Below are 12,843 nucleotides of genomic sequence, written 5' to 3'. Positions count from 1 at the left end.
CTCTGAAGGTGAGAGCTGGGTCAAGTGCACCAAAGCTCAGGTCCAGCCCCTGAACTTACATGCTGTTGCTATTAACCCACAGTGTGATTTGAACTTACCTCGCTGCTCTGTGATTTTCTTTGCCTCATCTTTAGACAACGTATTTATGGCCTACACAATTTACAAAGATGCCAGAGGGGTTGTGTGTACCTGGAGGTTCTCATATAAAAGAATCCAAAATTGAGTGAGTTATTTCAGTAAGTGTGAACAATAAATATGAGTGCTGCTGTTTTATTTGTTGAAAAAACAAAAAAGGAAAATATAGTCAGAGTCAGTAAGCGTAAGGCACCTTTTCTCAGGGAAGACCTTAGGGTGTTTAAGAGGAAAGGCTTCCATAAGCTACATTTATTATTTACTTTGATTTTATATATTGGTAAAAATAGACAATGCAAGAACTAGGGCAGGGGAAGAACCAGAGGCCTATAGAGTTGGAAAATGTTAGGTAGAATCCAAGAAGCTCGGGCCACTAGAATTTCTGGTTTCTTCCCTTTGCCCGTGCTGCTTATTTAATTCAGATTCTAAGCTCATCCTTCTAGGGTGCCGGCTGCCTCATAGTTAGGCAGATCACCAATAGCATCGGTGTTGGTAAGCCAGTGCAAGCCCATGTTACAATTGTCCTGGGCTTTTGTTGTTTTTTTTTTTCCTTATTGTTACCTCACTTGTGTATTTAATAAAGGGCTTTTCCTGCAACAACATTATGTTAACAGTCAAGACAGTGGAGGAAGCAGAGTAGGAATTGTCTGCCAGACTTCCTCAATTTGGCGAACAGAAGCTGGTCAGACTTCGACTTCTAAAAGCCAAGGCTGTGAGAAGCATGAGCAGAATCCATATAGTCATGAATGACCACGAGTAGGAAGGAAGAGGGTTTATGAATTAATCCCCAAATCCTAGCCTTAAAAATCAACTCAGGACCAATAAATTCCATCAGCACTTGACAAGGTAGGTAGGATAACCAGGGAAATCATCATTTCAAAATATGTAAGAAAACTGGTTAAAAAAAAAAAGTAGGTTAGAAAAAAGGTTTCGATTTATGTCTGTGTGATTCATGGCTTATTAAAAGGAGGAGCAAGGAGGTTGGCTAACATCAAGAAGAATCATTGCTGCTTGTGTTTTGTGGCCACTGTCCAGGACAGAGGACCAAAATGCATAACCTCTGACTCTGGGGACAATCAGACATCCTTGACCTTTGACATAGAATGTAAAGACAAAATGAAAGCACAACGCAGATCATAACACTGTGGTAAATGCCACGGCTTCCTTTCCTTGGGTAAATGCTCACAGACCAAAAAAAAAAAAAAAAAAAAAGAGAGAGAGAGAGAAATAAACCAAAGCTACCCATGATTGCCCCTAGACTCAGATAGTGACTACATACAACAAAATCATGCAACCAAATCAAGCTATGATTTTATCATCATCAGAGAACTCATTTCCAAAAAAGGTGTTCTGTCTTCTCAGGTGGGGTACTCTTGGCTTTTCTTGTCGGAAGGGATGCACACTCAACCTGACAAACGGGCTGTGGCTCCGGGGCCGTCTGGCAGCTGTGCACCCCTGCACTAGACTCCCCGACGAGGTCTGGGAAAGCCCAGCCGTGGGGATTTGCAGTGGTTGCTGGCAGTGGTGATGTGGCTGATTTGGGTCCTTTACATCACCAGCTGGAAGCTAGAACCTGGAAGCATGACTCACAAGGGCTGCTTTTCCAGGCTGTTCGTATCACAGCTTCAGAGCTGGAAAGAGGCCAGACACTGATGAAAATTCCTTTTTCATGAATGTGAACTCTCAGGATAAAGGCCGAGCTACTGGCTGTGAGCACCAACAAACTGTTGCTGGGCACCTGTTAGTGTGGCTTAGCATAGCAGGGGCCTTTTTAAACTTGCACGCAAACAGCCTCCTCCATAAAAATTAAAGAAAAAAACCCCCCAATTCTGTAAGTTAGAGAATGAGAAGGTGAGGGAGAGGTTGCTAACACTGGTGAGACCCAGACATTGTGCTGCATGCTCTGTGTACCTGATTTCATCCCAAATCCTCAATACCTTGAGGAAGAAGATGAGGAAGCTGATGTTTCCCTTGTTTTATTCATGATGCTGTTGAGACCCTGAGAAGTTAAGTGAGCTTCCCTAAGGGTCACACAACTAGTAAATGGTGGAACCGGGATTTGAAACTCGTAGTTTATTTAATCTAACAGTTTACTTATCTATTTAACTTAATCTATTTACCTATAACCTATTAGTTACTTAATCTAACTACCGGTTTACTGAATCTCTCATACTCTAAATTCCTCTTCTGCAAAATGGGAATAAAGCCACCCCACAGGTGTCTGATTAAATGAGAACTACATGACTTCATTAATAATGATAATGTTAAATAATCAAAATAAAATATTTAAAACATGAGAAATATGTGGGAGCACCTAGCATGATGCCTTACATACAGCGGATTCTTTGTAATTTTAGTTTCCCATTTAATCCCATGTTTATAGATAAAATGTACTGTGTAAAAGATGAACAGTGGCTGAAGGGCAGTCAGGCCGGGTCTTAAATTGGATAGCTTCTCCTGATCTTGAATATGTACTGTTTTGCCAAATAATAGCAGATCAGGTCCAAATTCAGTTCCTTGCTTTCTCACTCCTTTAAATCCCCAGAGCTTTCATTTACCTCTGATTCTCAACAGGAGAGCTATATAAACTGTAAGTGCATTTCAGGGTTCACCCTCTATGATGCTTGAAGTCTGGTCATTGAGAGAATCCACAAGGTCTTTGAGGCAGCCCCCAACTAAGCTTTCTGAGGAATTTCTAGAATGGAGATTATCAGGGTTTCCTATGGATTGTAGCCCTGAGAAGCTTATTAATGATGGAGATTCTCAAGATCTACCCTCAGATTGTGATTCAGGAGGGCTAGAGTATGGTCCTGGAATCTGAATTTTTAACTTTTAAATTCAATATTTTTAATTTGGTAACTAGAATTAACTAGGTGGTATAAGGATGCATTTTGGGCCACACTTGCCTAGAGGCTATATTCATATGTCATGAAGACTCAGGATGAAGAGAGCTCATTAAGGTAGATACAGATCTCTTAGGCTAATACAGTCCAGAACTTAGTGAAGCAAGTGTGTGATTATATTAATCTATGAGAATGTACTTTCATTGAGGGAGCTATATGAAATAGGACAGAATAACAGTTAAGACCACTGTTGACTAAAATATCTCATTGGTGTCGTATTCTGCTCCATTTACTATATATTAAAGCAATTGCTATGGGTCATATGGAAACAATTCTAACATGGGGCCTGAACTCAGGAAACTTACAAGTCTCATGAGGGAAACTATATATTTCAAATAATTTATAATGTAGAGGAGAATGACATACCTTTGCTAAAAGGAATATAACATGTTAGAAGGCAGAAGAAGGAACAGTTCATAACAACAGTATTGGGGATATTTTTATAAAGGAGATGGCATTTGAACTTAGCTTTGAAAAATAAATACAACTTTGAAAGTTGGATAAGACAGAGAAAGGCAGTCAAGATGGGGAAGGATATAAAGTATCAAAAATCTGAAGGGGTATAGGCTTTTCTGGGAATGGTTCGAGAAAGCCAGAGAGGTAGACCAGAACAGGTTGCTGAAGGCTTTGGTTAGAAGTTGTTGCCAGGAAGGACACCTATGTATTAGAAAGATGACTCTGGTATGGCAATGAAGAGTAGACTAGAAGAAGGCAGGTAGATGGACCAGCTGCCAGCAGGTGTTACAGTCTAGGTGTAACTCCAGTGTTAAGAGCCTCCTAATGACAGAAAAAGGGAGATGGGCAGAGCTTGTACCTGTTAATCCAGATATCCTCCCCAGTGCCTCGAACACACTAGACTGTCTCAGAAAGTGTGATGAATGAGGAATAGATCAAGGCAGAGAAGAAAGGGGGCCGATTTAATAGAGAGGGAGAGAAGATATTGAAGATACCTTGAGGTTTCCATCATGGATTTCTAATTAGATGAATTTGTTTGCTAATATAGAGCACTTAGAAAAAATCTGGAGAAAGTGAGGACTTAAAAATTTGAGTCCAACTTTTGTAGGGTTTCGTACATCTGTAACAGCAACCCACACCTTCTCTTCCTATGAGCTGTAGCTTTCTCCTCCAACACACATACCAAAGAGAATAAGCCAGCTGACCTTGAGGTTATGTGGAAATTACTTGTGAAATAGGTTAAGGATCAAAGATTCGTCTAAAAAAATACCTTTCAAACTTGTGATTTTATTTATGAGTTAAGATTTACAGACACACAAAAATAATGTTACATTGACAGTTATACATTGAGATTAAAACCACATGAAATCAAATAGCTTGAGAGAATTCCAAATATATAGGAAACTTCTATGTCCTTGGTCACATTTCTTGGTTTGGGAGTGGGAGAAAGGTGTCTTGCAACATATTTCTCAATTTCTGATCCTTTAAACAGAACTACAGCATTGTAAATCATTGTAAAAACAATGTTGCATTTTTTTAAAAAGACACTTTTCTCATAAACAAAATATTATAAACATTGTTTTCGAGTGTTAGTCCAGTCTTTAAAAACCAATTTAACAAGTAAGATCATTGAACTAATTACTAATGGCTGGGAAATTCAAGATCTTAGATAAAAGAGACCCTGGAAAATTTTTTAAATAGGAAAAGTTTACATTTGGGACCCATTCCCCTATCTTTCTCTGTTCATTTTCCATTCCACAAAGCCTCAGGACTGCTCATGCCTGTCTTCTCAAGCCTGCCCTTCTCCTCCAAACGGCTCTAATATGTGCTAAAACCTTCCTCTCCTCTCCCTTCCCTCTTGGAAGTGCCTACACAATACAGCTGATCTGGTCTAGAGGTAGGAGAATATCTGAATGAGCTAATTCATAGCAGTGCATGAATGATGAGTGACAGACAGCTCCTTAACCCTTCTGGAAATACTTGTCATTAAAAAGAAAAGAAAAGAAAAGGAAAGAAAGACAGACTGCCCTATTATCCAAAGGCAGTGGCTTCTTCTGGCAGTGACAATGAAGAATAAGAAAAGATGTGCTGGGAAGGGCCGGTGAGATGGTGCAAACAGAACAGACTAGCCAGCTAGCAATCTGTTCCCACGGTAGAGTCTCTAAGTGGTCCTGTTTTTCAAAAGTTCTTCCTATTCTCCACATCAGAACTCCCTGGATCTCAAAAAGGAGAAAACAAAAATAAACAAAAAAAAATGACAAAGAAAAGGTTTCCCCCATTCCCTCAGAAGTTCTAGCAATGGGGAGGAAAAGGCAGAGCCATCCCTTCCCAGGGCTGATGCTTTTCACTCTGGGACTGTCTCTGAGACCACCTTGGACTGGACTGAGGCTGGAGGTTGAATGGCCTTTGGAGAGTTTTCTTTTTCCATTTTCCCCCATTGTCCTCCCTACAACCCACCATTGTGTAATTTTTCAGTAATTCTTGCTTGTTCTACTTCTTTACCTTCTCTGGTTTTCAAGATTAATTTATAATTTTGTAAAATGCTTAACCATAAATACTTGCAGTGGTCACGCTTTATATGGAAATGAAGAGGATGGTTCAGCCTTTATCTACCTTACTTCTTCTCACAATAAGGTCTAGTAGCTTCTTTTTTAAAGAAATGTGATAAAACAATAAATGATACTTTCACCTTGATTTATCAGGTACCATCACTTTAAAAGAGTTGGAACTGAAATTGCTTTCCAAGCATCCCTAAAATCATAGAGTGTAATAATTTAACTGTAGGAAAAATCTAATTTGATTCAGTTCAAATGTTGCTCTCTCTCCTTTGGGGACAAAACCAAACCAAACCAAACCTTAATAATCAATTGAAAATCAGTTATTGACACTTTCTTTTTTAAAAGATTTATTCATTTATTTTAGTGCATGTACATGCATGCAAGAAGTGGCAGGGGCAGAGGGTGCAGAGGGAGAGAATCTCAAGCAGACTATATGCTGAATGCAGTCCAACCAGGGCTCAATCCCACCACCCATGAGATCATGACCTGAGCCCAAGCCAGGAGTTGGAAACTTGAGTAACTGAGCCATCCAGGTGCCCCCAGCTACTGATACTTTTTTTTTTTTTTAAGATTTTTATTTATTTATTTGACAGAGATCACAAGTAGGCAGAGAGGTAGGCAGAGAGAGAGAGAAAGCAGGCTCCCTGCTCAGCAGGGAGCCTGATGCGGGACTCCATTCCAGGACCCTGAGATCACGACCTGAGCTGAAGGCAGTGGCTTAACCCACTGAGCCACCCAGGCGCCCTGATACTTTTTAAAAAGTAGGTATTTTTAAAAAGTTGATTGATACTTTTAAAAAGATATTCTCAAAAAAAAGGAAAAAAAAAGATATTCTCCAAAGAGAGAGAGAGAGAGAGAGCACACAGTGGAGCAGAGGCAGGGGCAGAGGGAGAGGGAGAGAAAATCTCAAGCAGACTCCCCACTGAGCATGTAGCCCGATGCAGGGCTTGATCTCATGACCCTGAGATCATGACCTGAGCTGAAACCAAGAGTTGGTCACTCAACTGACTAAGCCACCCCAGCGACCCTGAAATAAAATTTTTAAACAAAATTCCTTTCAAGCCAAGAAATTAGCCTGTTCTCTCAATTTTGAAATATGACCTTCAAAATATGGGGGAAACAAAACACTTAGGTTACATTTTTGTTGAAAAAACGTAACCAAAACAGGTTACGTGTTTGTTGCTAGAGGACCTGTATGTTGGTTGATGTCATTTCGAAACTCAGGAGAGACTGGGCTAGAGACTGGGGAGTGATGTTGGGCCTAGAGCAGTTGACAGCTGCTTGCCTTCATAGCCACCCCTTTTTCTTAAGAATAAAATAAACATAAATGGGGATGGGCTTTTCCACCTGATTAGTCCTCCAGTAAGGTGATTTTTGGATCAATTCCCTTTTAAATCACCAGCTGGCTGAGAAAATCCACTCTTTGAGATACCCTAGGGGCAACTCTAAGTCAGGGTTGACTAAAGGGGAACAGGATATGATTCCACAGGAACTTGTTGCTCTGCTTTAAAAAGGCATCATTTTAGGGGACCTTTTAAAAAGGCTCAGTTGGTTAAGCATCCAACTCTTGGTTTTGGCTCAGGTCATGATCTCAAGGTCGTGGGATCAAATCCCACGGCAGGCTCTATGCTCAGGGTGGAGTCCGCTTGTCCCACTCCTGCCCCCTCTACCCCTCCCCCTACACACTTGCGCTCTTGCTCTCTCTCTCTCAAACAGATAAATAAAATCTTTAAAAAAATCAAAAAGCATTATTCTATAATTCATGAGACTCCTAAGGAATCTCTAACAAAAAACATAGCAGCAATTGGCTGGTTGGTCTGTGGTCAATCTTCTTGGTTCATTATTCAAAATAAAAGGAACAGAAGACCCAATATTTGAAAAAAGCAAGCATTTATTTAAATATGGTCTTCCTTCTAGACCTTTGAGGAAGATTAATTTAAAGTTTTCCCCCAAAGTAATATGGCTACATTTCAGCTTTCATCTCAAAATCAGAAGCAATAGTATCTATGTTGGTGTTTGATATTATAAGCAGAGGGGTGTTTCATCACCAATTCACACATCTCCCTCATTTTATACAGAAGAAAATAGATGCCCAGAGAGCCTAGGTGACTTGGCCAACACCTCCCAGCTAGTGAGAAATATGGGGTCTCTATTACACAGGAGCAGGTAGGAACTGCCCAGCAATTACTGCAGGTCAGTGTCCCTGGGTGCTTTACAGACATTACCCATTTTAATCCCCACAAAGAAGATATTAAAGAGCCAACCTCAAATACCATTTATCAAGGCTTCTTTGTACCAAGTACTTGAATTCCTTACCTCAAATCACCACAACACCCCTCTGATATAGATACAGTAAGTCCTCTTTTACAGAGAGACCTAAGGTGCAAAGAAGTCTTGCCCAAGGTCACTTTTAAATAAAAAGTAAACCAGAGATTCCCACCCAGATGTACCTTTCACATGAAGAATCTGTGTTCTTTTCACTCTCTAAGAGATTTTCAAAGTTCAGGTGGCAGTGGTGACCGTGAACTTTAGTGGGTTCACAAGCATTGAAAATAAAGAAGAAGAGCAGAATGCAACAAGGATGGCCTAATTTAAAAATAGAGTATGTCACATCAGCTATATGTATGTCTGGTGTGTGTGTGTGTGCGCGCGCGCGCGCGCGTGTGTGTGTGTTTACAACACAACCAAGCAATTAACTAAATTCTGGCACTGTCTACCCAGAGATAGAATCACTTCCCTTAAGTTAAGGACTCAGTCCTGTTAAGATTGCTCCCCCATCCCCTTTAGATGCCATTTGAAAAGTCCATGTTGTCCCTGGTGCTTTTGACCAACCTGCTATAGATCAGTTTCCCATTATACCCTCCTTGGGTTTGATTAATTTGCTAGAGTGGCTCTGAGAACTCAGAGAAACATTTTACTTACTAGATTACCAGTTTATCTCAAAAGGATGTAATTCAGGAACAGCCAGATGGAAGAGATGCATAGGGCAAGGTATAGGGACATGGAGCTTCCGTGCTCTCTGAGCAAGCCACCTACTCCCCATCTCTGTGTGTTCACCAACTCAGAAGCTCCTTTTGTGGGTGTTTTGGAGGCTTCATTACATAGGCATGACAGGTTAAACCATTGGCCATTAGTAGTTGAATTCAGTCTTCAGCCCCCTTCCCCCGGCCCCCAAAGGGTGTTGGTCAAGGGAACTGAAAGTTCCCACCCTCAAATTAGAATCATGTGCTTGGTTCCCATGGCAACCAGCCCCCATAAGCTACCTTATTAACATAAACTCTGGTGGGGTTGAAAGGGGTTTGTTATGAATAACAAAAGAAAACTTGATGGCTCTTATCACTTAGGAAATTATAAGTCTTAGGAGATCTGTACCAGATATAGGACAAGATCAAAAACATATTTATTATAAATCCCAATATGTGTGTATGTATGTTTTGATGTTTTTCTTGTGGGCCATGGTCAGACTTCGGAAGCTACTGCACCAGAACACAACTAATTTGTCTAAACTTTAGCGAAATATTGGTATAAAGTTATTAAAGCAGCACCCAGATCTGCTGTGGATCCTTCCCATCACATTCTCAGTGGCAGCAGGGTTATATTCCATCAAACTTGATCAACAGAGGATCCTTTTTCTACCCTGACATCATCCATTTGACTCGTGGTCCTAGGAATATGGGTTGACACCAAGTCCATATCCAGGCATTTTAGCAAGCCCATGTCTCATGCACGACAAAATCTATAAATTAGGACATCATCATTCAGCGTAAAAGATGACAGTCCAGGGGCGCCGGGGTGGCTCAGTGGGTTAAAGCCTCTGCCTTCGGCTCAGGTCATGATCCCAGGATCCTGGGATCGAGCCCCGCATCGGGCACTCTGCTCAGCAGGGAGTCTGCTTCCCTTCCTCTCTCTCTGCCTGCCTCTCCGCCTACTTGAGATCTCTGTCAAATAAATAAATAAAATATTAAAAAAAAAAAGATGACAGTCCATACCTATACACTTTGTTTGAGTCATTGTTATTTTTCTGTCCTTAGATTGTCATGAAATAAAAGACTGTACAATATACCACACTTACGATAGACCAACAGAAGAGCTGGAAAGAGCACAGTTCATTTTATAAGCAGTAGTAAGTTTTATGGTGAGAGGAAGTTTGGTTAGAAATAGTGCTTACTCCTTACAAAGGTCCTGTATTACATGTTAGGGACCCAAAGACAAATAAAGCTAGAGTTCAAAGCCCAGCAGGTGTGACGTCACAGGTATAGTGACATCACAGGGAGGAACTAGAGAAGGATGTGATGTAGAATTAACAGCCATAGTGATCAGTTCCACATTATAGAGAAAATGTGAAGAAAGAGTTCTGGTGGTGTGGTGAAAATAGCCAGATTGGTTTGAATCTGGGGACTGATATTTTACTTCTGTATATTGACTGAAATGAGAAATATCTACAAGTATCTGGTCAAATATATGTAATAGCGGATACTAACAATTTAGATGCCTAGTGAAATGATATCCTATTTTAAAAGAAACAAATAGGAACTTAGAATTGAAGATTGCCTGTGTATTTTAGAGCTGAATGCAAAACTGGTATCCCAAACGGCCCTTTATTTGTTAGTCTGATTTCTGGATATGCCAGATTTGGGAGGACATCAGTGAAAAAGCTCAATGATCCCCGATTTTCTTTCATTCGTTGAACATTTTTGAATTGCTCTTTCTGTACTTGGCATTGTGAATGACAAAAACCACCTTACCTTGACTGCTTTCTGTTAATCCAGTGAGAGGCTCCTCTTTTTGTTTTTTAAAGATTTTATTTGACAGAGATCACAAGTAGGCAGAGAGGCAGGCAGAGGGGCAGGGTGGGGAGGCAGGCTCCCTGCTGAGCAGAGAGCCCAATGCGGGGCTTGATCAATGAGGGGCTCCATGGGATCATGACCTGAGCCGCAGACAGAGGCTTTAACCCACTGAGCCACCCAGGTGCCCGAGAGGCCTCTCTTCTCGCATTGTCAACAACCAGCTGAGAGCCTAGCTGAGCTGTTTTACAAGGAGATTTCTCATCTGTTCCTTAGACTGGGAAAAGCTCATCCTTCACCTTTCAGCTCTAATTTATACAGAATCTAGCTACTCACTATATTTCTTTCAACAATACTTTTGCTAGAGGGCCCATTCAAAATCTATACTCCCTTTTGTGACAGCACAAAAGGACTCATTTAAACAGAACCTGGCAGGCAGGAAGAATTCAAAAGCTGGCTAATTATCTACGTGTTCATTATTAGTCAATATCTTTAAGATTCTATTGTTGCTATCAAGTTTATATAAATTCACTTCCTTGTTAAAACTGTATTTTCTTGAAAGTAAAATGAGTAGTTTTGCCTCTTTCTGATAATTAAATGCCTAATATTCTGAAAAAGAGCCCCAGTCCTGTGTGGTAGATAGTACCGTACGGTCCATGTACTAGGGGAGGAAACTGAGGTAGAAAGATTCAGTGAGCTTGCCCAGGGTCTTAGAGCTGGCAGGTAGTGAGCCAGGCTTCCGACCCCCAGCTTCAAGCCCGTGCCAGGGGCCAATCTATACAGCGTAAGGTACCAGCTGTCCCAGGACATGGTACGCTAGAATGGACTTGTGATTACCAGCCTGTGAGAGGGGAGTCTGGGTTTATTTCATCTCTGTCTTTAACTCTTTGGCCTTGGGTAGGTTGCAATTTCTCCAGATGTTCATTTCTTACCCCCAGAGGGGAAAGAAAGGAACTACTGAGTCAAATGATCTCTTCACTGTTTCCCCTTAGCTCAAACTCTGAATTCTTACTGTGAGTCAACTGGGAAGGGGTAGTACAATATTAATAGCTGTTCACTATTAAGGAAAAATGTTATCTGCTTTTGAGAAAGAGTTTTTGATGTTTCTAAAGGAAGCCTGAAAGGCAAACTGTAACGGATCTGCAGAGGGGCTGGGAAAAATCCAAGAAAAAAAAAGAAAGATAAGGGACTGGGCTCATCCAGAACACCGAAAACAAAAACCAGCAAAACAAATAAATTGGGGAAAAGAAAAATATACAGCCCCCAAATAAAATAGACGGTCTTACCAAAATTTCTTTCACTTCAGAATGAAGAAATACTGGAAAGCAGTCACGATGGGGAGAACCCTAAGCCAGAACAGCTTGACAGTCCTGAAAATCTTTCCCCTACCAGGTAAGATTGCAGATTCTGGGCAGGAATCATTTTAACCCCTTGAGATGATAGGGAGAGGGGAGTGTATCTTCTGTTTTAAATCTCATCATTCATTTTCCCCAGGTAAAAATCACATATTTATTCTGCATACTAACCTTCATTTATGTACCTGAGAACAAACTCACAGATTTCATAAAAACAAAAGCAAGAGCTGCACAGGACTTAGAAACCAAGTTCCAGGTATACTCAGTAATTTTGAAAAATGAATTATCAAGAAAAAACAAAACAGTAAATGTAAACTAATGTTGATAGATTGAATTATTAGTTTGAAAGCATTTAAAAGGAATAGGTTCCCCAAAGACACAAGTTATACAAATTCAATGCTATTTTCAGACCACAGGAAGGTATTTGCATGCATGTGACTGCTCAGCCATTCAGAAAGCCTAAATTAGTGTGGTAAACACCAAAAGCATAGAGGAAATTCATTTTTAAAAAAATCTTCTTTATACTCAGAATCTACATCATTAATTCTATTCTAGCAATCATCACACTATCTACGCCATTTAACTTACTGACTTATGAGCCACTCTTGTGCCCAAGGACTATAATACTTAGCTTTTAGCAGGCCCTCAAAATATGTCTGTAAAGTAAATGAACCAAAGTCTTCAGGAACTTGCCATTTGATTAAAGCCCATATTAGTTTCATTAGACTACTTTATACTCTTTCACTTTAAGGTGTACTCAAGGAGAGACGTGGCCTCTTACCAACTAAAATGTTATCTCTCAGTTACAGTAAATGGCCCACATCAGCATATTTGAAAGTGTCTTTATTTGTGTTGTCTCAGAAAAGCACCTCTTGGCAATGTGTTCTGTTGTCCTTAAGTGACAGTGTATCTTTTTTTTTTTTTTTTTTTTTTTTTTTTTTTGAGAGAGAGAGTGAGCAGGGAAGGCAGAGAGGGACGGTAGGAGAGGGAGGATCCTAAGCAGACTCCACGTGCAGAACAGAGCCCAACTTGGGGCTCAGAACTCAGGACTCTGAGATCATGACCTAACCCAAAATCAAGTCAGATGCTAACCACCTAAGCGGGCGGGGGATTACTTTAAGCCCCCTGTGATAGCACTGTGCATAGTCCCTACTTT

General features: G+C 40.6%; 1 protein-coding gene across 3 annotated transcripts in view; it reads left to right on the top strand.

The window, feature by feature from the left end:
* MCF2L2 (MCF.2 cell line derived transforming sequence-like 2) overlaps positions 1-12,843 on the top strand; it is a 247,975-nt gene that overhangs the window by 141,826 nt on the left and 93,306 nt on the right. For all 3 annotated transcript variants that reach the window (XM_004745499.3, XM_013052557.2, XM_045088666.1), the window contains one exon: positions 11,639-11,724. In XM_004745499.3, the coding sequence (XP_004745556.2) occupies positions 11,639-11,724 (86 nt within the window). The remainder of the gene's footprint in view (positions 1-11,638; positions 11,725-12,843) is intronic.

The sequence above is a fragment of the Mustela putorius genome, unplaced genomic scaffold (genome assembly GCF_011764305.1).
Source record: "Mustela putorius furo isolate JIRA1106 unplaced genomic scaffold, ASM1176430v1.1 tig00003834_pilon_pilon_pilon, whole genome shotgun sequence".
NCBI classification, from domain to species: domain Eukaryota; kingdom Metazoa; phylum Chordata; class Mammalia; order Carnivora; family Mustelidae; genus Mustela; species Mustela putorius.
The sequence above is the reverse complement of the archived record's forward strand: the minus strand, read 5'-3'. Positions and strand labels throughout refer to the sequence as shown.